The 24,571-nt window shown below is 40.0% G+C and overlaps 2 protein-coding genes across 2 annotated transcripts in view; both read right to left on the bottom strand.

Annotated features, from left to right (window-relative positions):
* The window catches only part of LOC116478761 (zinc finger protein 729-like), a 34,182-nt gene extending 21,516 nt beyond the window's left edge, over positions 1-12,666 (bottom strand). The window contains 1 exon segment of the mRNA XM_058424599.1: positions 12,532-12,666. Coding sequence (XP_058280582.1) covers positions 12,532-12,561 — 30 coding nt within the window. The 5' untranslated portion in view covers positions 12,562-12,666.
* The window catches only part of LOC116478760 (zinc finger protein 99-like), a 277,198-nt gene that overhangs the window by 98,371 nt on the left and 154,256 nt on the right, over positions 1-24,571 (bottom strand).

Genomic DNA, 24,571 nt, shown 5'->3' with positions numbered 1-24,571 from the left:
ATACAAAAATTAGCCAGGCATAGTGGTGGGTGCCTGTAATCCCAGCTACTAGGGAGGCTAAGGCAGGAGAATCACCTGAGCCCAGGAGGCGGAGGATGTAGTGAGCCAAGACCGTGCCATTGCACTCCAGCTGGGGAGACAAGAGCAAAACTCTGTCTCAAAAAAAAAGACACTGTAATTATGCTTACCTACAGTTATCCCTATTAGATAAGTTAATAAACATGTCAGACTAGTATCTACTTTAACAATTTGGTAGTAAATTTTATTTGGATATTAGAAATAAATATCTAAGTATAAATAACTTTAATGTATTAGATATAAGGCATGTAAGAATTTTTAAAATTGTCTGTAGCCATAATTCAGTTAAAACACTTTATATATTTTATATATATATATAACTTTATATGTTTCAAAAGTATGAACAGCAATATTAAAATGACTATTTAATGAGTATTCAGTCAAAGTAAATATTTTGGCCTTATATTCATACTACTAAAGAAAATGCTGTTTAATTTATATGAATGCAGGTTGTCTACAAACACTACACATAACTATGCTAATACCTTGTATAATCAGTTTTCTGTCAAAGAAACATACTCAGTATCTTTTAGCTTTTATCATTCTGTATTGCTAAATTTCATCCTATCTTTGTGCTCAACGTTTTGTGGTTTTTTTTTGTTTGTTTTTTTTGAGATGGAGTTTCGCTGTTACCCAGGCCAGAGTGCAATGGGGCGATCTTGGCTCACTGCAACCTCCACCTCCTGGGTTCAAGCAATTCTCCGGCCTCAGCCTCCCGAGTAGCTGAGATTACAGGCATGCACCACCACGCCGAGCTAATTTTTTGTATTTTTAGTAGAGACGGAGTTTCTCCATGTTGGTCAGGCTGGTCTCAAACTCCTGACCTCAGGTGATCCGCCCGCCTCGGCCTCCCAAAGAGCTGGGATTATAGGCGTGAGCCACCATGCCCAGCCTTATGTGTTGTTAATATGAACTTTAATCTAAACAAATCTTTGTCTCCTTTAAAGACTATATATATATATATATATATATACATATAAACCTATACCAAAGCAGAAACAAAGCAATGAATCTAAATAAAAATAATCCTGAGTCACAAAGAATGATAAGAGGTTCATTTTGTTTTAATATGATTTATATATATTTCAAAAAAGTAGAGAAAAATATCTACATATAATCTAAATGCTTTAAAAAAGATAAGCAAAATATATTTTCTTATTTTCAGGTAGGAGAATAAATCCTCTTATTTCTAATTTGTATTTTCTCCTACAAAAGCCAGGTCTTTTGATATATTCTTAAATTCTTGGACATCTGAATTTCAGCAGACATTGAAAATCTAAGGAGTATCCTTGGGCACACTGTGTGCACTTGAAAATATGCTTATGGGAAAAAAAAAAAAAACAGAAGAGAAAAAGGTTTTATAAAAAATGTATTGGTACACGTAAATAAAAAAAGTTCTTATAGACCTAAGAAGAGATTTAGACAACAATAGTAGGAGGCTAAAAGACCTCACAGACACTATTAGACAGATTATTGAGGCAGAAAATAAAAGAAAATATTTAAACCTAAATTCAGCACTTGACCAAAGAGTCCTAGTAGACATCTACAGAACTCTCCATCTAAAAACATCATAATATACACTCTTCTCATCACCACATGGCATATACTCTCAAATTGACCATACAATCAGAAATAAAACAATCCTCAGCAAATTCAAAAATCCTCAAACCATACCTATCACAAAGACCACAGCTTGATAAAATTACAATTGAATACATAGAAAACCACTTGAAACCATACAATCACATGGAAATTAAACAATCTGCACTTGAATGACTTTTGGGTAAATAATAAAATTAAGGTGGAAATTTAAAAGTTTTTGAAACAAAGATACAACATACCAGAATCTCTGCAACACAGCTAAGGTAGTGTTAAGGTAGTGCAACAGCAACAATTGACAAATGAGACCTAATTAAACTAAATATCTTCTTCACAGCAATGGAAACCATCAACAGAGTAAACAGGGAAATTAATAGCATTAAATGGTCACATCAAAAACATCTCAATTTAACAACCTAACATCATAAACAAAAGAACGAGAGAAGCAAGAGCAAAGCAACTCCTAAGCTATCAGCAGACAAAAAAATAAATAAGATCAGAACTGAAGATTTAGATATGAAAAACTATACAAAAGAGCAAGAAATCCAAGAGATAAATCTTTGAAATAAATAAATAAATAACTAGCTAGATTAATGAAGAATAAAGAGAAGATTCAAATAAACAGTTAATGACAAAAGAGAAATTATCGCTGACCCCACAAAAATACAAATAACTATTGAAGTCTACTATGAACACCTGTCTGCACACAAACTAAAAAACCTAATAGAAATACATAAATTTCTAGACAAATACATTCTCCAAAGACTGAACAAAAAAGAAATTAAATTCCTGAATAGACCAATAACAAATTCCAAAACTGAATAAGTAACAGCCTACCAACCAAAATAAAGCCCAGGATTAGACAAATTCACAGCTGAATTCTACCAGATGTGAAATGAAGAGCCTGAACCATTCTACTAAAACTATTCCAAAATTGAGACGAAGGGACTCCTCCTCAGCTTGTTATACAGAAACAGCAACATTCTGATGCCAAAACCTGGCAGAGATAAAACAAAAAATAGAAAACTTCAGGCCAATATTCCTGATAAACATTGGTGAAAAAATCCTCAACAAAATGCTGGCAAACCAAATCCAGCAGCACATCAAGAAGCTACTCCACTATGATCAAGTAGGCTTTATCCCTGAGATGCAAGGTTGGTTTGACATGCAACAATTAATAAATGTTATTCATCACTTAAAGAGAATTAAAGATAAAAACCAAAAAAGTATCTCAATAGATGCAGAAAAAGATTTCAATAAAATTTATCACCCTTCATGTTTAAAATCCTCAACAAACTAGGCAAAGTACATACTTCAAAATAATGAGTTATCTATGACAAACCCAAAGCAAACATACTGAATGGATACAAGTTGAAAGCGTTTTTCTTTGAAAACTGGCTTATTGGCTGGGCGCGGTGGCTCACGCCTGTAATGCCAGCACTTTGGGAGGCCAAGACGGGAGGATCACGAGGTCAGGAGATCGACACCATCCTGGCTAACACGGTGAAACCCCGTCTCTACTAAAAATACAAAAAATTAGCCGGGCGTAGTGGCGGGCGCCTGCAGTCGCCTGTAGTCCCAGCTACTCGGGAGGCTGAGGCAGGAGAATGGCGTGAACCCGGGAGGTGGAGCTTGCAGTGAGCCGAGAAGATTGCGCCACTGCACTCCAGCCTGGGCGACAGAGTGACAGAGCGACTCTGTCTCAAAAAAAAAAAAAAAGAAAACTGGCATACCTTCTCTCACCACTCCTATTTAAGAGAATTGGAAGTCCTGGCCAGAGCAATCAGACAAGAGATAAAATAAAAGGCATTCAAACAGGAAGAAAGGAAGTCAAACTATCCCTGTTTGCAGATGACATAATTCTGTATCTAGAAAACCCTACAGTCTCTGCAGAAAAGCTCTTTAAACTGACAAATCACTTCAGCAAAATTTCAGAATACAAAATAAATGTATAAAAATTGGCAGAATCTCTGTATATTAACAACATTCAAGCCAAAAGCCAAATCAAAAACACAATCCCCTTCACAATTGACACACACACACACACACGCACACACAAATATCTAGGAGTACACCTAACCAGAGAAGTGAAAGATCTCCATGTCAAGAATCACAAAACACTGTTTAAAGAGTCAGAGATGGCCGGGCATGGTAGCTCATGCCTGTAATCTCAGCACTTTGGGAAGCTGAGCCGGATGGATCATTTGAGGTCAGGAGATCGAAACCAGCCTGGCCAACATGGTAAAACTCCATCTCTACTAAAAATACAAAAATAACCTGGGCTTGGTGGTACGCACCTGTAATCCCAGCTATTCAGGAGGCTGAGGCAGGAGAATAGCTTGAACCCAGGAGGCAGAGGTAGTGGTGAGCTAGGATTGTGCCATTGCACTCCAGCCTGGGTGACAGAGACTCGGACTCAAAAAAAAAAAAAAGAAAAAGAAAAAAAAAGTCTGAGATAACACAAATAAATGGAAAACTATTCTATGCTCATAGGTAGAAAAGATCAAAATGATTAAAATGGCCATACTGCCCCAAAAAAGAAGAGATTTAATGCTATTCTTATCAAACTACCAAAAACATTCTTAACAGAACTATAAAAAACTACGTTAAAATTCATATGGAAGGAAAAAAGAGCCCGAGTAGCCAAGGCAATCCTAAGCAAAAAGAACAAAGCTGGAGGCATTACATTACCTGACTTCAAACTATGCAACAGGGCTACAGTAACCAAAGCCATATAATACTGGTACAAGAAACAGACTCACAGACCAATGCAACAGAATAGAGAGCCCAGAAATAATGCCACATGCCTATAACCATCTGATCTTTGACAAAACTAACAAGAGGAATGTGGGAAGAATCCCCTATTTAATAAATGGTGCTGGGATAACCACCTAGCACTGTGTAGAAAATTGAAACTGGACCCCTTCCTTACATCATATACAAAAATCAACTCAAGATGAATTAAAGCCTTAAATGTAAAACTTAAAATTATAAAAAACCCTTAAAGATAACCCAGAAAATACCGTTCTAGACATGGGAACTAACGAAGATTTTATGATGAAAATACCAAAAGAAATTGCAACAGCAACAATTGACAAATGGGACCTAATTAAACTAAATATCTTCCTCACAGCAATGGAAACCATCAACAGAGTAAACACAAAACCTATAGAATAAAATAAAATATTTCCAAACTATGCTTTTGACAAAGGTCTAATACCCAGAATCCATAAAAAACTTAAGTTTACAAGAAACAAACAAATGACCTCCTTAAAAAGTAGACAAAAGGTGGCCAGGCTCGGTGGCTTATGCCTGTAATCCCAGCACTCTCAGAGGCCGAGGCAGGCCGATCACCTGAGGTCAGGAGCTTGAGATCAGCCTGGCCAACAAGATGAAACCCTGTCTTTACTAAAAATACAAAAAATTAGCCAGGTGTGGTGGTGGACACCTGTAATTCCAGCTACTCAGGAGGCTGAGGCAGGAGAATCTCTTGAACCCAGGAGGCAGAGGTTGCAGTGAGCCAAGATCACACCATTGCACTCCAGCCTGGGAAACAAGAGCAAAACTCCATCTCAAAAAAAAAAAAAAAAAAGTAGACAAAAGGCTAGGAGTGGTGGCTCATGCCTGTAATCCCAGCACCTTGGGAGGCCAAGGAGGAAAGAGCACTTGAGGTCAGGAGTTTGAGACCAGCCTGGTCAACAAGGTTAAACCTTGTCTCTACTAAAAATACAAAAATTAGGGCATGGTAGCGAGTGCCTGTAATTCCATCCACTCAGGAGGCTGAGGCAGGAGAATCGCTTGAACCCAAGAGGTGAAGGTTGCTGTTTGCTGAGATTATGCCACTGCACTTTAGCCTGGGTGACAGAGTGAGACTTCGTCTCAATTATAAAAAAAAAAGGTAGACAAAAAACATGAACAAATGTTTTTCAAAATAAGATATATACGTGGCTAACAAGCGTATGAAAAAAATACTCATTACTAGAGAAATGCAAAGAAAAAACCACAACAAGATTACATCTCACACCAGTCAAAATGGCTATTATTACAAAGTCAAAAAATAACATGCTGGCAAGGTTTCAGAGAAAAGGCTATGTGCTGCTGGCGGGAATGTAAATTAGTTCAACCATTGTGAAAAGCGGTGTGGCAATTCCTCACAGAACTAAAAACAGAATTACCATTTGACCCAACAACCTCATAATTGGGTATATACCCAATAAAATAGAAATTATTCTGTCATAAAGACACATGCACATACATGTTCATTGCAGCACTATTCACAATAGCAAAGACATGGAATCAACCTAAATGCCTATCAATGGTAAACTAAATAAAGAAAATATGGTATGATAAGGTGTGGTGGCTCATGTCTGCAGTTCCAGCACTCTGGGAGGCCGAGGCAGGTGAATTGCCTGAGCCGAGGAGTTCAAGACAGGCCTAAACAACATGAAAAAACGCCATCTCAACAAAAAATACGAGAAGAAAAATTAGCTGGGCTTGGTGGTACACACCTGCAGTCCCAGCTACTTGGGGGCTGAGGTAGAAGAATTGCTTGAGCGCGGGAGGTTGAGGCTGCAGTAAGCCGAGATCATGCCACTATACTCCAGCCTGGGTGACAGAGTGAGACCCAATCTCCAAAAATAAATAAAATAAAATAAAAGATTTAATGAAAACAAAATATGGCACATAAACATCATGGAATACTGTGTTGCCATAAAAAGCAAACAAGATTATGTCATTTGCAGCAACATGGATGGAGCTGGAGACCATTATCCTTAGAAAACTAATGGAGAAAGAGAAAACCAAATGCATGTTCTCATTTATTAGTAAGAGCTAAATAATAAGAACACATGGACACAAAGAGGGGAACAACAGACACTGAGTTCTAGTTAAGGGTGTAGGATGGAGGACAAAGAGGATCAGAAAAATAGTACCTGTGTGGTGCTGTGCTTAATACCTCAATGACAAAATAATCTGCACACCAAATCCCCGACACAATTTCACCTATGTAAGAAACCTGCACATGTACTCCTGAATAAAAAATAAAAGTTAAAACAAAAGAACTCGCTGGCTGGGCACAGTGGCTCACGCCTGTAATTCCAGCACTTTGAGAGGCCGAGGCAGGTGGATCACGAGGTCAGGAGTTTGAGATCATCCTGGCCAACACGGTGAAACTCCATCTCTACTAAAAATACAAAAATTAGCCGGGCGTGGTGGCAGGCGCCTGTAGTCCCAGCTTCTCAGGAGGCTGAGGCAGGAGAATCACTTGAAACCAGAAGGCTGAGGTTGCAGTGAGCCGAGATCATGCCACTGCACTCTAGCCTGGGCAACAAGAGTGAAACTCTGTCTCAAAAACAAACAAACAAAAACAAAAACAAAAGAACTCTATGGGTTGGGGAGAATGCAATGCAGGTGGAAGGACTGGTTTATGCTACAGATAGTGGCCCAGGTGTGACTCTACTCTGATTAATTTCTGGGTCCATGCAGGCAGATGAGATTATGAACAGGTTGTCCAGAACCCCAGGTTGGTGGAGAAAACAGGTTGCTGCTGCAGATTCAGTGTCTGGGGGTTGGGATATGCCAGGAGACTTGTAGACACTTTTGTGAGTTTTTGGCAAGAAACACTAGGATCAAAAATGCTGTGGTGAAATTCCTGAGGGTGGTACCTAGTCCTAAGAGGGGTGTGGATAAGTCAATGTCTAGTGGATATGTTAGTAAGAAGGTAGGAATCCTGTGGTGGCAGCAGTGGAAAAAGGGGGTCTGTTATCAGAACTTTTTTCCTCTAAGTTTTTATCCTCTTTCACCCCGGGAGGAGACCTGAAATCACAGGGTAATGGGCAGTGTGACGGCCTGTGTAGAGAAAAGCAGAGCCTCCCATTCCCAGACACCCAGAGATCCATTCCAGACCAGGCCTCTCTGATATCTTTTATCTGGAACCAAATTTGTAGAGCTTGGTAAACACCAAGCAATTCTCCAACACCAACTCATTGCCTAACATTTGAATTCTGACACCACCCAGAGTCAGCACAGATCCTGATTCAGGGCTCAGTCTCACAACATTGTTCTCACTGAAGAAGCCAGTCACAAACCCCATAGACCCATCTGTTTCTGAGCTACTGCTTAAAAACTGGGGACCCTCATAACCTTCCTCAAGTTCAATAATATTATACAGCCACTCACAGAACTCAGGAAAACATCATAGTTACATTTATCAGTTTATTAGAAAAGACACAATCCAGGAAAAGTCAGAAAGAAATACCCTTCCCGTTGTGACTTAGATGGTGCTCTCTTTTCTTACCTGTCACATAGCCAGACACAGACTCTGCACACTGTCTCCTTTTTCTCATTAAAAAAATAAATAAACCAACTGAATTTGTTTTCAGTGGTCAACCTAGAACACTTCTTAATCAAACATTACTTTATTTCCTTTCAACAGGCTTCTAAACTTTGAGCTACCCCCAGTCTGAGTCAACATACAACCTTATTTTATGTAGTTCCTAAGAACATGATGACTTCAGGGTAAAACATTCTCTGATCTAAAATCTCATTCTTTCACCCTCCATTCGCCATCCCCTCCGACCTCCTCTCTAATATTGTTTGCTCTTCCATATGAAACAAGGCCCTTGTCTGCCTAAACTTTGCAATCCTTGAAGATCTTAGAGTTGGTACTTCCTCCTCTTGGAATACTCTTTTGGAATTCAATTCTTTTTCCAACATAAATCTAACTTTGTTTTACTTTACAAAGTCTAGAAACTACCACAAAACAATAACAATTTCATCTTCAGTAAGACCCTCCCAATCCCCTTTCGTCTTAACCTTAACTGCATCTGGCTGTGGGTCCCCAACTTTCCAGGGCTATGTAGTTTCTCTCAGGATAAAGGCTTCTTCCATGGCTGGGGTGCGCAGGCTGGAATACCTGCAGAGAAGACTCCCCAGAAAAAACTAAGTCGTCCTTTAATAACCTCCTTTTGCAGGCTCAGTATTAGCCTTAGCTTAGAGTCACTGGGCTCAGGCTTTAATTTTCATGTCAGAGTTATTCATGTGGTTTTTGAAAGTAAGTGTTTGAAAAATTCAGCAGAATTACTCTAACACAGTGTACATGTAAGGGAAGGAAATTTTAAGGTGCTTACATTTTATATCTCAATAAGATAAGCGAAAGTATCTATTCCTTTCAGACAATAAATGTATTATTTTACTATTTCCATTAAAAATCATGTAGTAAACAATTAGTCATATGGGAACATTTCTAGAGGGTACAAAGTTTCAGCTCATAAAATTTAGCATGAAACTCTCAGACAGCAATATAACAGGATATAGAATGGAGATATTCACAGTTACAAATTTACCCTGCAAAAAGAGGAACTGATGTTTTCATGAATCTACATAACTCACCAATTATCTACCACATTTTCTTGTGGAAATGTGTGCATTTTCTGAAGCCAAAATGGAAGAGAGATTTTTCCTATTTTTTTCCTTGGTAGCATTCTAAAAGTTAAGCCTTGAAATTGTTTAAAATCACTCAGCCATAAAAAACAAACCAGAGAAAATTCTTAAACTCATTCTGAGAAAAGGGTAAATAAAAATTTTTGCCAGGCGCGGTGGCTCACGCCTGTAATCCTAGCACTTTGGGAGGCTGAGATGGGTGGATCACGAGGTCAGGAGATCTAGACCATCCTGGCGAACACAGTGAAACTCCATCTCTACTAAAAATACAAAAAATTAGCCGGCCGTGGTGGCAGGTGCCTGTAGTCCCAGCTAGTCAGGAGGCTGAGGCAGAAGAACCTGGGAGACGGAGGTTGCAGTGAGCAGAGATTGCGCCACTGCACTCCAGTCTGGGCAACAGAGCAAGACTTGGTCTCAAAAAAAAAAAAAAAAAAAAAAGTTTAACAAATGGAATATATAATTAAATATTAATTTTATTCTGAAATCCATCTCTTTTTTGCCCTTGGTAAATATTTTCTTATCTTTCTTTCAATCCCTACTAACAAAATGCAATTCACAGTTAAAACACTGAGGTCCTGTAATCCCAGCACTTTGGGAGGCCGAGGCGGGCGGATCATGAGGTCAGGGGATCGAGACCACCCTAGCTAACACGGTGAAACCCCGTCTCCACTAAAAATACAAAAAAAAAAAAAAATTAGCTGGGCGAGGTGGCGGGCACCTGTAGTCCCAGCTACTTGGGAGGCTGAGGCAGGAGAATGGCGTGAACCCCGGGGGGCGGAGCCTGCAGTGAGCTGAGATCACGCCACTGCACTCCAGCCTGGGCGACAGCGACAGCGAGACTCTGTCTCAAAAAAAAAAAAAAACAACTGAGGTCAAAATAAGCGACCAAATCTTTTCAAGGTACAGATGTGTCTGTCTCATGTTTCAATCAGGCCATCCAATCACTTGAGAGATTCTCCCACTCCATTCTGCTCACTTAAGTGCCCAATAACCCCTTCTCAGGAGACCCTGAATTAAGCCCCAGTGAGTGTCCCAGGTGTATTTTACTTTGCAAGTTCTTACACCATCTCACTGGATCACTGTTTTTTTTTTTTTCTTTTGGGATATTATTTTTGATTTCACAGATTCTCACTATTTTTCTTTCAGTATTTTTTCATTATATTTGTTTCCCTATTGTTTTGCCCCTTAGAGAATGCAGGGGGCAGAAATTATTTCAATGTTTTTCCCGCAATACCAGCAACTGATTGGCTGACCAGCAAGAAATGGAAGCTGGGTTGGGTCTTCAAGAAATGGAAGCTGGGTTGGGTGAAGACAATCTTAATGTCTCAAGGGTTAGCTTTTCAAAGGAAGAGTATGCCAGGAGATTCGTCTCAATTCCAGGGCATCCGCCTGCTTCCCTGAAAGGCTACACTCCATACCTCAGATTGTCCCATGGGAGAAAATGACCAGGAGCTGATATTCACTAGACACTCTAGCAGACATAGCCATGGGGGGTATTTTAGTTAATTCCCAGACAGTACTGAAACCCAGGACCAGGAAAAAAAAAACAAGAATGGCTGAAAACACATCACTCCATAAAGTTTCCAAAGGAAAACATTTACCCCAAAACATTCTGATAAAATCTGTGGGCCTAGGAGGAAAAAAAAAAAAAACAGTACAAAGATTTTTTACAACGCAGTGTCAGGGGATAATTTTTTGCTTTCTTCTCATGGGAAATATTTACAAACAGAAAACAAATATGAGGAAAAGTGCCATCCAATGCTTTGTTAAAAAATAATTAAAATACGGTATCAAAAATGTACACTAAAGGACAAACAGTAGGCCAGGCAGGTGACTCACGCCTGTAATCCCAGCACTTTGGGAGGCTGAGGCAGGCAGATCACAAGGTCAGGAGTTCGAGATCAGCCTGGCCAACATAGTGAAACTCTGTCTCTACTAAAAACACAAAAATTAGCCAGGCATGGTGGCGCACGCCTGTAGTCCCAGCTACTCGGGAGGCTGAGGCAGGAGAATTGCTTGAACTCGAGAGGCGGAGGTTGCGGTGAGCCAAGATCAGGACACTGCACTCCAGACTGGGCAACAGAGCGAGACTCCGTCTCAAAAAAAAAAAAAAAAAAAAAAAAAAAAGGACAAATAGTAATGTGAATCAGAGAGGAAAAACTGACATTTGGGAAGGTAGCAATGAACTGGAAATTTTATATTTTACTGCAAGCCAGAGATAGGCTGCAGGAATGGGGGTTTGGGAGTACACATAATACTCTGCTTGGGATACCTGTAAAAAATGCAAGGGAAAAATCAGTCCTCTGAGGAGTGTGAAAATAAGAATAATTAAGTGGCAGGCAATTAGACTGAGGTGGCTCTAGTCCCTGATATCTACTTTTTGAAAAATCTAATTCGGCCGAGCGCAGCGGCTCACCCCTGTAAACCCAGCACTTTAGGAGGCCGAGGAGGACGGATCACCTGAGGTCGGGAGTTCAAGACCAGCCTGACCAAAATGGAGAAACCCCCGTCTCTACTAAAAATACAAAATTAGGCCGGCGTGGTGGCACATGCCTGTAATCCCAGCTACTCAGGAAGCTGAGGTAGGAAAATCGCTTGAACCCGGGAGGCGGAGGTTGCACTGAGAGGAGATCGCGCTATTGCACTCCAGCCTGGGCAACAAGAGCAAAACTCCGTCTCAAAAAAAGAAAGAAAAAAAAATCTAATTCAAGTGCATTTTTTTTTTCGTAAATTATACATGGGGGAAACAAAGCTCAGGCTTAACCAACTATAAACTACAATTAACCTCTGATTATATAAACGGAAAATTTCCATCTTGATTGTACAAACTGAGAAACTACGTAACTGTACATAACCAATTACTGAATTTGGTTTTCTTCATTGCGCACCTTAAAAAAATCTTTCCGTCAAATCCCCTCCATAGACCATAAACTACAAATCATAGCTGGGTGCTCTACAATTTTTGAATCACTTTTTGATTAAATTATTTATTACTTTAGTGGTGACTCCCATAAATGTTTAATAGAAGAAAAGAGGGACTGGAAACCTCACTGGACCAAAGCTCTTCCCATATTCATGAACCCGCACCCGGAGTCAGGATTCTCCCCTGACGTCCCTCCCGTGGTCCCTGCACAATCTGGGAGAGACGCGGCCATGCGGGTGCAGAGCGGCCCGGAGAGGGCTCCAGGCCAGGGCACAGTCACAGCGCATGGAGGACACAGGTCGCCCGGGGTCCCGCAGTCAGCGCAGCCGCCATCTTGTGGCTGAAGGAGACTGAGGCCGAGATGAGCAAGAAGAACTCCAGGCGCAGATTGCGGAGCTGACTGCGGGAAGGCCTGAGTCCCGCCACACCACTTCCCACCAGTTCCAATCAGCCCCTTCCCCTTTTCGGGATGTCGGACCCGGCACTCTCACCATTTCTAGGCTGCCAGGCGCACCTGGCATGTTAGCTGTGGATCTTCCAATACCGCAGGTTACAGGGCCACAGAGGTTGAGGACACAGAGCAGTGAAGACGAGACCGGGAACTGCGGCTGCAACGAGAAACAACGGCCCCGCCACATCTTGGATGCCGCCTTTTCCGCTCCAGCTGCATGCCTGATTGGACGGATCCCAGCCCAGAGTCCCTGATTGGATAATTCTTAAATCCCCACCTCCTCAGATCCTGAGTGACAGAAGATGTGATCAGATGCTGGACTGAATGAAGACTGATGGGCCGCACGGTGGCTCACGCCTGCAATCCCAGCACTTTGGGAGGGAAGCCCAAGCGGGTGGATCACCAGAGGTCGGGAGTTGGAGACCAGCCTGGACAACATGGCAAAACCCCGTCTCTACTAAAAATAAAAATTAGCCTGGCGTGGTGGCGGCCGCCCGTAATCCCAGCTACTCCGGAGGCTGAGGCACGAGAATCGCTTGAACTCGGGAGGCGGAGGTGGCAGTGAGCCGAGATCGCACCACTGCACTCTAGCCTGGGTGACAGAGAGAGAGTCTGTCCCCGCCCCACCAAAAAAAAAAGAAAGAGTGACAGTCTAGGCTGCAGCCTTTTCAGGCAGGGCTTCTTCCCTGAGCTAAGTAAGCCAGGCCAACCCCAGAGGGTATTTGCATTTAACCTTTTGTATAAGGTCATATTCTTTTATAAATAATATATTATATGGTTATTCACAAATGAAAAGAATATAATAAAAATTATCTAAAAATTTCTATTTTATGACCTTCCTGACTTCTGTTTTTTTATCAGATTGCCTGAGATTTTAAAAAGAAGGCAATCCTCTGAAGTAAAATGTGAGCTACATGTGAATTTTAAATTTTCTAGTAGCCAAACTTTAAAAAGAAAAACAAACAAAAAATGTGGTATTTACTGTAGCAATTTAACCCAGTATATCCAAAATATTATCATTTTAATATGTAAGCAAAATGTAAATTATTAATGAAGTGTAGATATTTTTTGGAACGTCATCTTTGAAACTAACTCTGTATTTTACCTTTCTAGCACATCACAGTTCAGACCAACCACATTCCAGGCACTCAGTCGCCACACATAGCCAGTAGCTGCCACATTGAAGTGCAGCTCTGACCTCAGGGGAGCGAAGGGCCTGAACAAAACTTTTCTGCCAAAGCTGAAAAAAGAGCCTTTCCCTACCAACATTTCTCTTCAGCTCTGAGGGAGGAACAGATAGTAGCCATAGAAAAAGCAGAGGACAGCAAGAAAAAAACAACCACAGGTAGACCACTGCTGGCCACCCGTTGCCCACCTTTCTTCCAGAGATCAGAAGGTGAACAAAGGATGATAAGGCCACAGGAGAAGAAATCTCTATGTCTTCAAACCTGTGCAGTCTTGACCTCCAATGTTTAGATATGAGAAAAACAGATTAAAGGCAAACTTACTTTTCTATTTGTCCTTGGCCCTAATGGTCAGGCCGTGGTTATCTGTTTTCTCCCGTGGTGTGAGGGACGGTGTGAGTATAGACACCAATTACATGCATACATGTCCACATATATTTCTGCATTACTCAGCATTCTCTTATGAGGCATCCGACTTCAAATCAGGGGGAAAAATCAGTACCTATAGGGTGCCCACTGTTAGAAGAGAACTAGTAATCAACTTGTCAATGAATCCTGGCATCCTATCTGCACTGGGTGCATGTATTAATTAGCTATTGCAGCACAACAAATCATTCAAAACTTATTTGCTCATAATCGAGATGGTCAGCTATTTAGGCTGGGCTCAGTGAGGCCGTTTTTTTTGTCTCAGCTGAGCTCCTCCAGACATGTATCTTCAGCTGTTTATTGAATAGGCAGCTGTGCTTCTGGGGATGAGCTTCTGCTTCTGCGGCTGTCAACAGGGGCACCTTGCTTCTCCTCCCCATGGTATCTTATCCTCCAGCTGGCTAACATGGGCTTTATTCATGGAGATGGCAGCATTCTGAAAGAAAAACAGAAGCATTCAAGACCTTTTGCACCTAGGCCTCAAACTAGTACACTGTCATGTTCACAGGTTTCTACTGCCCTGAGTGAATAAGGCCAGCAAAATCTAGGGTTTGGAAAACATCCTGGATCTTGATGGGAACAGCTTTAAAAGCACCTGGCAATGGGCATGGATACAGAAAAAACTGGAAATTGCTACCATTTTTGAAATCAGTGTCATTCTGCCTTTTTTTTTTTTTTTTCATACGTGGTTTATAGAACTCTTTCACATCAAGAATCTTGTCCAAAGACACACAGCTACTAAGTGGCTGGGCTGAGACTCAGGATCAACTCTGTCAGACTCCAAAGCCCATCCACCTCCATAGATGACACTACTAAAGTAGCTGTCCTAGATCCCTGAAATCCTGGAGAGTGACACTTCTACAATAGAGGCCAGATTCCTTTTATTTTAGTTTTATTAATCTATTTAACTTCTTTTGAGACAAGGTCTCACTCTATCACCCAGGCTGGAGTGCAGTAGTGTAATTTTGGCTCACTGTAACATCCTCCTCCCATGTTCAATTAATTCTCCTGCCACAGCCTTTCAAGTAGCTGGGATTTCAGGTGCTTGCCACCACACCTGACTAATTTTTATATTTTTAGTAAAGACAGGGTTTCACCATGTTGGCCAGGCTGATCTCAAACTCCTGACCTCAAGTAATCTGCCTGCCTCAGCCTCACAGGGTTCTGGGATTACTAGCGTGAGCCACTGCAGCCAGCCCACGTTCCTTTTACATTTGTGCCAATGTAGTATTGTTTATCATTGGGAATAATCCTCTCAAGAATTTGCAGACGTGCACAGTGGCTCACACCTGTAATCCTAGCATTTTGGGAGGCTGACATGGGAGAATAACATGAGCTCAAGAGTTCAAGTTCAGCCTACATAGTAAGAATCTGTCTTCATGAATAAAATTTTAAAAATTAGCCAGACATGGTTGTGCATGCCTGTAAACCCAGCTACTCGGGTGGCAGATGCAGAAGCAGAAGGATCACTTCAGCCTGGAAGGTCAAGCTGCAGTGAGCCATGTTTGGATACACCACTGCACTCCAGCCTGGGTGATAGGGTAAGACCTTGTCTGAGAAAAAAAAGTAAATAAATAAAAAGAAAGAAAAGAAAGAAAGAAAAAGAAAGAAAGAAATTGCAGAAGCATTTTAAAAAGACATAGAATACTTTGTATTTGTAGCTGATGGATAAGTTTAGAAAATCAAAGCCCAACAAAAGATTATTTATTTTTCATCATAGAAAAAATTGGAAAACTCTTAAAAGGAAAATACTTTAGAAAAATTAAATTTAAAAGAGTTTAAATGGGCAAAGAATGATTTGCAAATTGGGCAGCCTGTGGAGCCAGAGTAGGCTCAGAGAGACTGCAGCATAGCCACATGGTGGAAAAAGATTTATGGACAGAAATAGCAAAGTGACATACAGAAAATGGGGGTGAGATACAGAAACAGCCAGATTGATTATAGCTTGAGATTTGCCTTACTCGAACATGGTTTAAACAGCTGATGTTCTTTTATTGCCAAAAACACAGTAGTTGGTAGAAGAGTCGGTTACAGTCTATTTACATATCCAGTTAGGTTTCAGTTTGCTATGTACAGAAAACCTATTGACAAAAATTAAACAGAAAAGAAGGCAGCTTTAGGCTATAATTGATTTAATAATTTCTCCCTTTTGGTCATCTTCTCAATTTTGAGAGATAGACCAAAACTTCAGATGTTGATAGCATCAGTCACCATCAAAAGTGTACTTATTTAGTCTCGAATCCCACTGTGAAATAGCAGAACTGTGGGTTTTGTAAAGTAAAAACAAGGACTCCAGGTTATTATTTTTTAAAAGAATTACAGTAGAAAGGAACTCCTTGTGTTAAAATCTGCTGTTTATGGAAGAAAACAAAACCTGAACTGCTTTAGGATCACCTATTTCTTTACATTTTTAGTTTATATCACATTTAGCATGAGTGACTCCACAGAAAAATGGATTTTTAAAAAATTATCAGATAATTTCCTCATGCTTTTTTCCAGATAATTTTACTCTCTACCAGAGGTGTTTTTTTTTTTTTTTTAATCATTGGTTCATTTTGCTTGACATCATACAATACATATTATTTTATTTCAAGCTTGTCTTATCTGGCAGGTTTATGAGATACATCCAGGTTGTGTGATTTAGTAGTTCATTTTTTTCTATGGCTGGGTAGTATTCTCTTGTATGAATGAGATATAATTTGTTCATCTATTTTTCTAGCAATGGATATTTAGGCTGTTCCCTGCTTTAAGCTATTATGACTAAAGTCTCTATAAACATTCTCTTACAAATACTTTTTGGTATATAATTAAATTCCTTTAATAGCATTTAAGTGACACCTCCTTACATTTCTTAGTGGTTTCCCTGGGGATAACTGTATGCATCTTAACATATCACGATCTATCTAGAGTTTATGCTGTACTATTTTAATAAATGTAAAATATGAAAACCTTGCTGTTGAAGAGTTACAATTACTTCCTTCTATTCTTTGTGCTATTGATGCATTTTACATCTACACATATATCTCACAATACTGTGTTATAATTTTTCTTTAAATAGTCATAAGTCTTATAAAGAAATTGAGAGGAAATAGTATATATAAATATTTGGAGGTAGATACTTTGGGGCTATTAGTTTGGGGCTACTTATAAATATTTGGGGCAGATACTTTGGGGCTAACAGAAACACTGTTTCTCCTTTAAATTTTACCCACAATGTTTGCACTTTTAAGTACATCTTGTCTACAGTAATTATTACTGTGGTGTCTTAGTGGTGATTTTCTATTTTGCATTATCTTCTACATTGATTAATACTTGGAATTTTGTAAAGAAAAATTTTTTCTCTTTTTCTCTACTATTTTCTTTCTTTCTTTCTTTCTTTCTTTCTTTCTTTCTTTCTTTCTTTCTTTCTTTCTTTCTTTCTTTCTTTCTTTCTTTCTTTCTTTCTTTCTTCCTTCCTTCCTTCCTTCCTTCCTTTCTTTCTTTCTTTCTTTGTCTGTCTCTCTCTCTCTCATTCTCTTTCTTTCTTTCTCTCTTTCTCTTTTGAGATGGAATTTCACTCTTGTTGCCCAGGCTGGAGTGCAGTGATCTCAGCTCACTGCAACCTCCACCTCCCAGGTTCAAACGATTGTCCTGCCTCAGACTCCCAAGTAGCTGGGATTACAAGCATACACCACCATGCCTGGCTAATTTTGTATTTTTGGTAGAGATGAGGTTTATTCCTGTTGATCAGGCTGGTCTCGAACTCCCAACCTCAGGTGATCCACCCTCCTCGGCCTCCCAAAGTGCTGGGATTACAGGCATGAGCCATGGTGCCTGGCCTTCTTTTTTTCTTATTTGTATTTTTCTCTATCTTTATGGATTCATGGATTTTTTTTTTTTATTTCTCTTGATGTTAATTCAATGCTAATAATGTTTATTGTGTTTTTCACATTTTTCCAGCTTGGGCTCCTGGGAAGTGTTTCAGGTTGATTTTCTCTGACATGGCTGCTTCTGTTGTTCATAAAGCACTTTTAAGCTTTCTGGCTTAACGATACGCTACCTTAACTTGGATTTTCCACTCCAGTGCTAGAATTATCTATTATTACAAGTAGTCTTGCTTTTTTTGTTGAAGAATAGTACTTAGAAACCATGATATGAGAGCTAGGTGTGTCCATTAATACTGGGATGTCACTGCTTCTCCAACCTCTCAGCAAACAGAGTTTGGAAAGGTACATATTAATATTGACTCCTGTATAAACACATCTCTCTCTTTCTCCCTCTCTCTCAATAGATATGTTATGATACATGCATTTATCAAAATATTCTCAACTCCAGTCTAGAATTCTCTTTTTTTTTCAAATTCAGAGAGGTGCAGGCACTAATTATATTTTATATATATATACACTAACATATAGAGTGCTTTTAAAAATTGCTAATCTGTATGCTTATAGACAAGCAATACCTACCAGAACACAATGTTTGTGTCCAGTTCTTTTTTTTGAGACAGAATCTCGCTCTGTCACCCAGGCTGGAGTGCAGTGGCGCAATCTCGGCTCACTGCAAGCTCCGCCTCCCGGGTTCACGCCATTCTCCTGCCTCAGCCTCTCCGAGTAGCTGGGACTACAAGCGCCCGCCACTACGCCCGGCTAATTTTTTTGTATTTTTAGTAGAGACGGGGTTTCACCATGGTCTCGATCTCCTGACCTCATGATCCGCCCGTCTTGGCTTCCCAAAGTGCTGGGATTACAAGCGTGAGCCACCGTGCCCAGCCGTGTTCAGTTCTTGAGTCTTGCAATATTTAATCAAAATACTGTTATTCAAAGTGATTTACACCAAGTCCTTTCATTCCAACCTTCTTCAATAGGGTTAGGTGACACATTTCTAGTAAGGGTAAACTCTTCTTTTTACTTCCTGCATTTTATCTGAATTTTCCCCAAATCCTTGTTTTTTCTAATTTGCAGAGAGGAAAATATATTATTTGTGATGTACAGTTCCATAGGTTTTGAAAACTGTCTAGAATCACATAGCCATCTTCACAGGACCACACAGAACTGTTTCATTGCCCCCCAAATTATCTGATGCTTCCTATTTGTAGTTAACTCTATCCTCATCTACTCTTTGGCAATCAGTGATTATTCTCTTTTTATTCTTCTTCTTTTGTAGGGAAGTCTTTCTATGTGGCCCAGCCTGTTCTCAAAATCCTGGGCTCAAACAATCCTCTCACCTCAGCCTCCCAAAGTGCTGAGCTTATACACTTAAGCCATCAAGCCTGGCCTGATTATTATCAGTCCTTATAATTTTATTTTTCTACAATGCCATATACTTGGATTATTTAATCTGTAACCTTTGGATTGTACTTTCTTCAATTAAAGAAATGCATTTGTGACTCATCTATAGTGTGATGTCAATCAATTTTTTTGTTGTTGACAACTAGGATTCTATTGTAGGTATGCACTGGTTTGTTTATTCATTCACCTGTTGAGAAGCATCTGGTTTACATCTAGCTTTTTGCAATTACAAATAAAGTGAGCAGTAGACATCCACAAAAAGTTTCATTTCAGCATTAGTTTTCAGTTTACTTTGGTAATGACCTAGCAGTGGGATGTCTTGGTAACATAATAATTGTATGCTCAACTTTATAATAAGCCACTAAACTATTTTCCAAAGCTACTGTACCATTTCATATTTCTAGATCTATTTAATCCAAATTTTCATTGACAGTCTTTGAAATTTTTATTTTCATGATTGCCATTATTATAATTGTGTGCTATCTCATTGTTACTCATGCTTTATTTTTTTCCATTTCTGTTGGGAAAGCCGAATTTTATAATCAATGCAGAAAGAAATGTATAAAATGCTTAGGGATTAGCCTTGGATTCTGGAAACTGACTTCCAGAAATCTGCTATGCAATTAGAGCTTTACAAACATTAAAAAAATTTTATAGTTTATTCTCTGTGGTTTTCTCTTTCTTTCTCTCTCTCTTTCTTTCTTTCTTTCTTTTTCTAAGACAAGGTCTTGCTCTGCCGCCCAGGCTGGGATGCTATGATGCGATCTCTGCTCACTGCAACATCTGCCTTTCAAGTTCAAGCGATTCTCATCCCTCAGCCTACTGAGAAACTGGTATTACAGGCAAATGCCACCACACCCAGCTAATTTTTGTATTTTTGGCAGAAACAGGGTTTTGTCATGTTGGCCAGGCTGGTCTCAAACTCCTAACCTCAAGTAATCCACCTGCCTTGGCCTTCTTTTTCTTTCTTTCTTTTAAGAAAGATTCTCTCTCAGCCAGGCAGGAATGCAGTGGCATGACTGCAGCTCACTGCAGCCTCAACCATCTGGGCTCAAGCAGTTTTCTCACTTCCGCCTTCTGAGTATCTGGGACCCCACTCATGTGCCACCATGCTCAGCTAATTTATTATTGTTATTTTTAGAGGTGAGGTCACACTATGTAGCCCAGGCTGGTCTCAAACTCCTGAGCTAAAGTAATCCTCCCACCTCAGCCTCCCAAAATGCTGGAATTATAGGCAGGAGCCATCACATCCACATTGATGTTTTATTTTTTATATCAAAATATGCAAAATAGCATTGATGTCCATAAATAGACTCCAAGAAAATGTTATACATATTAAAAAAGTAATTTCCAAGGCAAATACTAAAATCGAAAGCAATTGAAATAAATAAAAATAACTAAATATGATATAGATAATATGACCAGAAAGAGAGAAGGTTAGTTTTTCTGACTTTATTTTTTTCCAGCATCATTTATTAAATAGGGAATATTTTCCCCATTGCTTGTTTCTATCAAGTTTGTCAAATATCACATGGTTGTAGACATGTGGTCTTATTTCTGAGGTCTCTATTTTGTTTCATTGGTCAATGTGTCTGTTTTTCTTTTTACCAGTACCATGCTGCTTTGGTTACTATAGCCTTGTTGTATAGTTTGAAGTCAAGTAGCATGATGCCTCCAGCTTTGTTCTTTTCACTTAGAATTTTCTTGGCTATACAGGCTCTTTTTTCATTCCACATGAATGTTAAAGTAGTTTTTTCTAGTTCCGTGAAGAACGTCAGTGGTAGTTTGATGGGAATAGCACTGAATGTATAAATTACTTTGGGAAGTATAATCATTTTCATGATATTGATTCTTCCTATTCATGCAGGTGAAATTTTTTCCATTTGTTTTTGTCCTCTCTTATTTCTTTGAGCAGTGGTTTGTAGTTCTTTTTGAAGAGGTCCTTCACATCCCTTGTTAGCCGTATTCCTAGATATTTTCTTTTCTTTTTTTTTTTTTTTTTTGAGACGGAGTCTCGCTCTGTCGCCCAGGCTGGAGTGCAGTGGCACAATCTCGGCTCACTGCAAGCTCTGCCTCCGGGGTTCACGCCATTCTCCTGCCTCAGCCTCTCCGAGTAGCTGGGACTACAGGCGCCCGCTACCACGCCCGGCTAATTTTTTGTATTTTTTAGTAGAGACGGGGTTTCACCGTGGTCTCGATCTCCGTGACCTCGTGATCTGCCCGTCTCGGCCTCCCAAAGTGCTGGGATTACAAGCATGAGCCACTGCGCCCGGCCGGTATTTTATTTTCTTTGTAGCAATTGTGAATGGGAGTTCATGCATGATTTCACAATCTGCTTGTTTATTGTTGGTACTTGTGATTTTTGCACATTGATTTTGTATCTAGAGACTTTGCTGAAGTTGCTTATCAGCTTAAGGATCTTTTCAGCTGAGACAACGGGATTTTCTAGATATAGCATCATGTCATCTGCAGAGACAATTTGACTTCCTCTCTTCCTATTTATACACCCTTTATTTCTTTCTTTGACCTGATTTTCCTGGCCAGAACTTCAAATACTACGTTGAATAGGAGTGGTGAGAGAGGGCATTTTGTCTTGTGCTGATTTTCCAGAATTCTTCCAGGTTTTGCCCATTCAATATGATATTGGCTGTGGGTTTGTCATAAATAGCTCTTATTATTTTGAGGTATGCTTGTTCAATACCTAGTTTATTGAGAGTTGTTAACATGAAGGGATGCTGAATTTTGTTTGTTTGTTTGTTTGTCTGTTTGTTTGAGACAAAGTCTCACTCTGTGACCCAGGCTGGGGTGCAGTGGCATGGTCTCAACTCACTGCAACCTCTGCTTTTTGGGTTCAAGGGATTCTCTTGCATCAGCCTCTAGAGTAGCTGGGATTACAGGCACCCGCCACTATGCCTGGCTAATTTTTGTATTTTTGGTAGAGATGAGGTTTCACCATGTTGATCAGGCTGGTCTCAAACTCCTGACCCGTGATCCACCTGCCCCAGCCCTCCAAAGAGCTGGGATTACAGGTGTGAGCCACTGCGCCCAGCCAAGGAATGTTGAATTTTATTGAAGACTTTATTATTAGTATTATTATTTTATTTTTTTGAGAGGGAGTCTCGCTCTGTCACCCAGGCTAAAGTACAGTGGCACAATCTCGGCTCACCACAACCTCCACCTCCTGGGTTCAAGTGATTCTCCTGCCTCAGCCTCCCAAGTAGCTGGGATTACAGATGAACACCATCACCCCTGGCTAATTTTTGTATTCTCAGTAGAGATGGGGTTTGACCATATTGGTCAGGCAGGTCTTGAACTCCTGACCTCGTGATCCACCCATTTCGGCCTCCCAAAGTGCTGGGATTACAGATGTGAGCCATCATGCCCAGCCCTTATTGAAGACTTTTACTGCATCTATTGAGATAATCATGTGGTTTTTGTCATTGTTTCTGTTTATGTGATAGCTTATGTTTATTGATTTGTGTATGTTAAATGAGCTTTGCATCCCAGTGATGAGGCCGACTTGTTTGTAGTGGATAAGCTTTTTGATGTGCTGCTGGATTCGGTTTGCCAGTATTTTATTGAGGATATTCACATAAATGTTCTTCAGAGATATTGGCCTGAAGTTTTCTTTTTTTGTTTTGTCTCTGCCAGATTTTGGTATCAGGATGATGCTGGCCTCATAAAATGAGTAGGGAGGAGAGTCATTCCTTTTTAATTGTTTGGAATAGTTCCAGAAGAAATGGTACCAGTAATATAGCAGTTATTAAGAAATTATTTTAGGCACTTAGCAAGTGTAAAAATGTTCTCAGTGAAATTTTTCTTTAATAGAAATCAGCCCGAAACCATCTCTTTTTTAACATAAAGCAGCCTGAAAAGTCAAGCCGCAAGCATAGATAAGCAAGCTAGAACCTTGCGTAGATGAATGTGGGCAGCTGTACTGAAAGCCAGGTCCACCCAATATGGCAATTTCCCCTTCCTTTTCTTTGTCCCCTCATGTGCAGTTGTGGTGGAGCCAGCCAGGTAGAGGCTACATTTGCATAATAAAAGATTGGGGTGGGAAGGCAAGTTTTTTTGCAAGCTATGTAAATGGTATACCTGGTCAAACCAATCCTTTGAACCCTATGTAAATCAATCACCCCCTCTTCAAGCCTCTTTAAAAAATCAGTTGCATTCTGGAAACCTTGGGTGCCCCACTTTCTCTGCATGAGAAAGCTCTCTCTCTCCCTCTCTTTCTTCTTTCTTTCATCTATTAAACTTCCTGCTCTTTAAACACACTCCAAGTGTATGTGTCTGTGTCATTAACCTTCTCAGCATGAGATGCTGAACCCTGGGTATTTATCCCAGACAACAATGCTGCTTCACCAGCTCCTTTTTTTATCTCTGGTAGAATTCAACCGTTAGTCCATCTGGTTCTGGGCTTTTTGTGTGTGTTTTTTTGGTTGCTAGGCTATTTATTACTGCCTAAATTTCAGAACTTAGTTGGTCTTTTCGAGGATTCAACTTCTTCCTGGTTTAGTCTTGGGAGGATTTATGTGTCCAGAAATTGATCCATTTCTTCTAGATTTTTTAGTTTATTTGCATAGAGGTATTTATAGTATTCTCTGTTAGTAGTTTATACTTTTGTGGGGTCACTGGTGATATCCTATTTATCATTTTTTATTGGGTTTATTTGATTCTTCTCTCTTTTATTCTTCAGTAGTCTTGCTAGTCGTCTATATATTTTATTAATTTCTTCAAAAAAGCCAGCTCCTGGGCCAGCCATGGTGGCTTATGCCTGTAATGCCAGCATTTTGAGAGGCAGATCAGCTGAGGTCAGGAGTTCGAGACCAGCCTGCTCAACATGGTGAAACCCCATCTCTCCTAAAAATATAAAAAAGTAGCCAAGCTTTGTGATGCATGCCTGTAATCCCAGCTACTCAGGAGGCTGAGGCAGGAGAATCATTTGAACCCAGGGGGCCGAGGTTGCAGGGAGCCAAGATCTTGCCACTGCACTGCAGCCTGGGCAACAAGTGTGAGACTCCGTCTCAAAAAACAAAACAAAACAAAACAGAAATCCAGCTCCTGAATTCATTGATCTTTTGAAGGTTTTTCGTGTCTCTATCTCCTTATCTCCCTCAGTTTTGCTCTGATCTTAGTCATTTCTTGTCTTCTGCTAGCTTTTAAATTTGTTTGCTCTTGCCTCTCTAGTTCTTTTAGTTGTAAC

Source organism: Hylobates moloch, unplaced genomic scaffold (genome assembly GCF_009828535.3).
Source record: "Hylobates moloch isolate HMO894 unplaced genomic scaffold, HMol_V3 SCAFFOLD_12, whole genome shotgun sequence".
NCBI classification, from domain to species: Eukaryota; Metazoa; Chordata; class Mammalia; order Primates; family Hylobatidae; genus Hylobates; species Hylobates moloch.
This window is presented reverse-complemented; position numbering and strand designations above follow the sequence as displayed.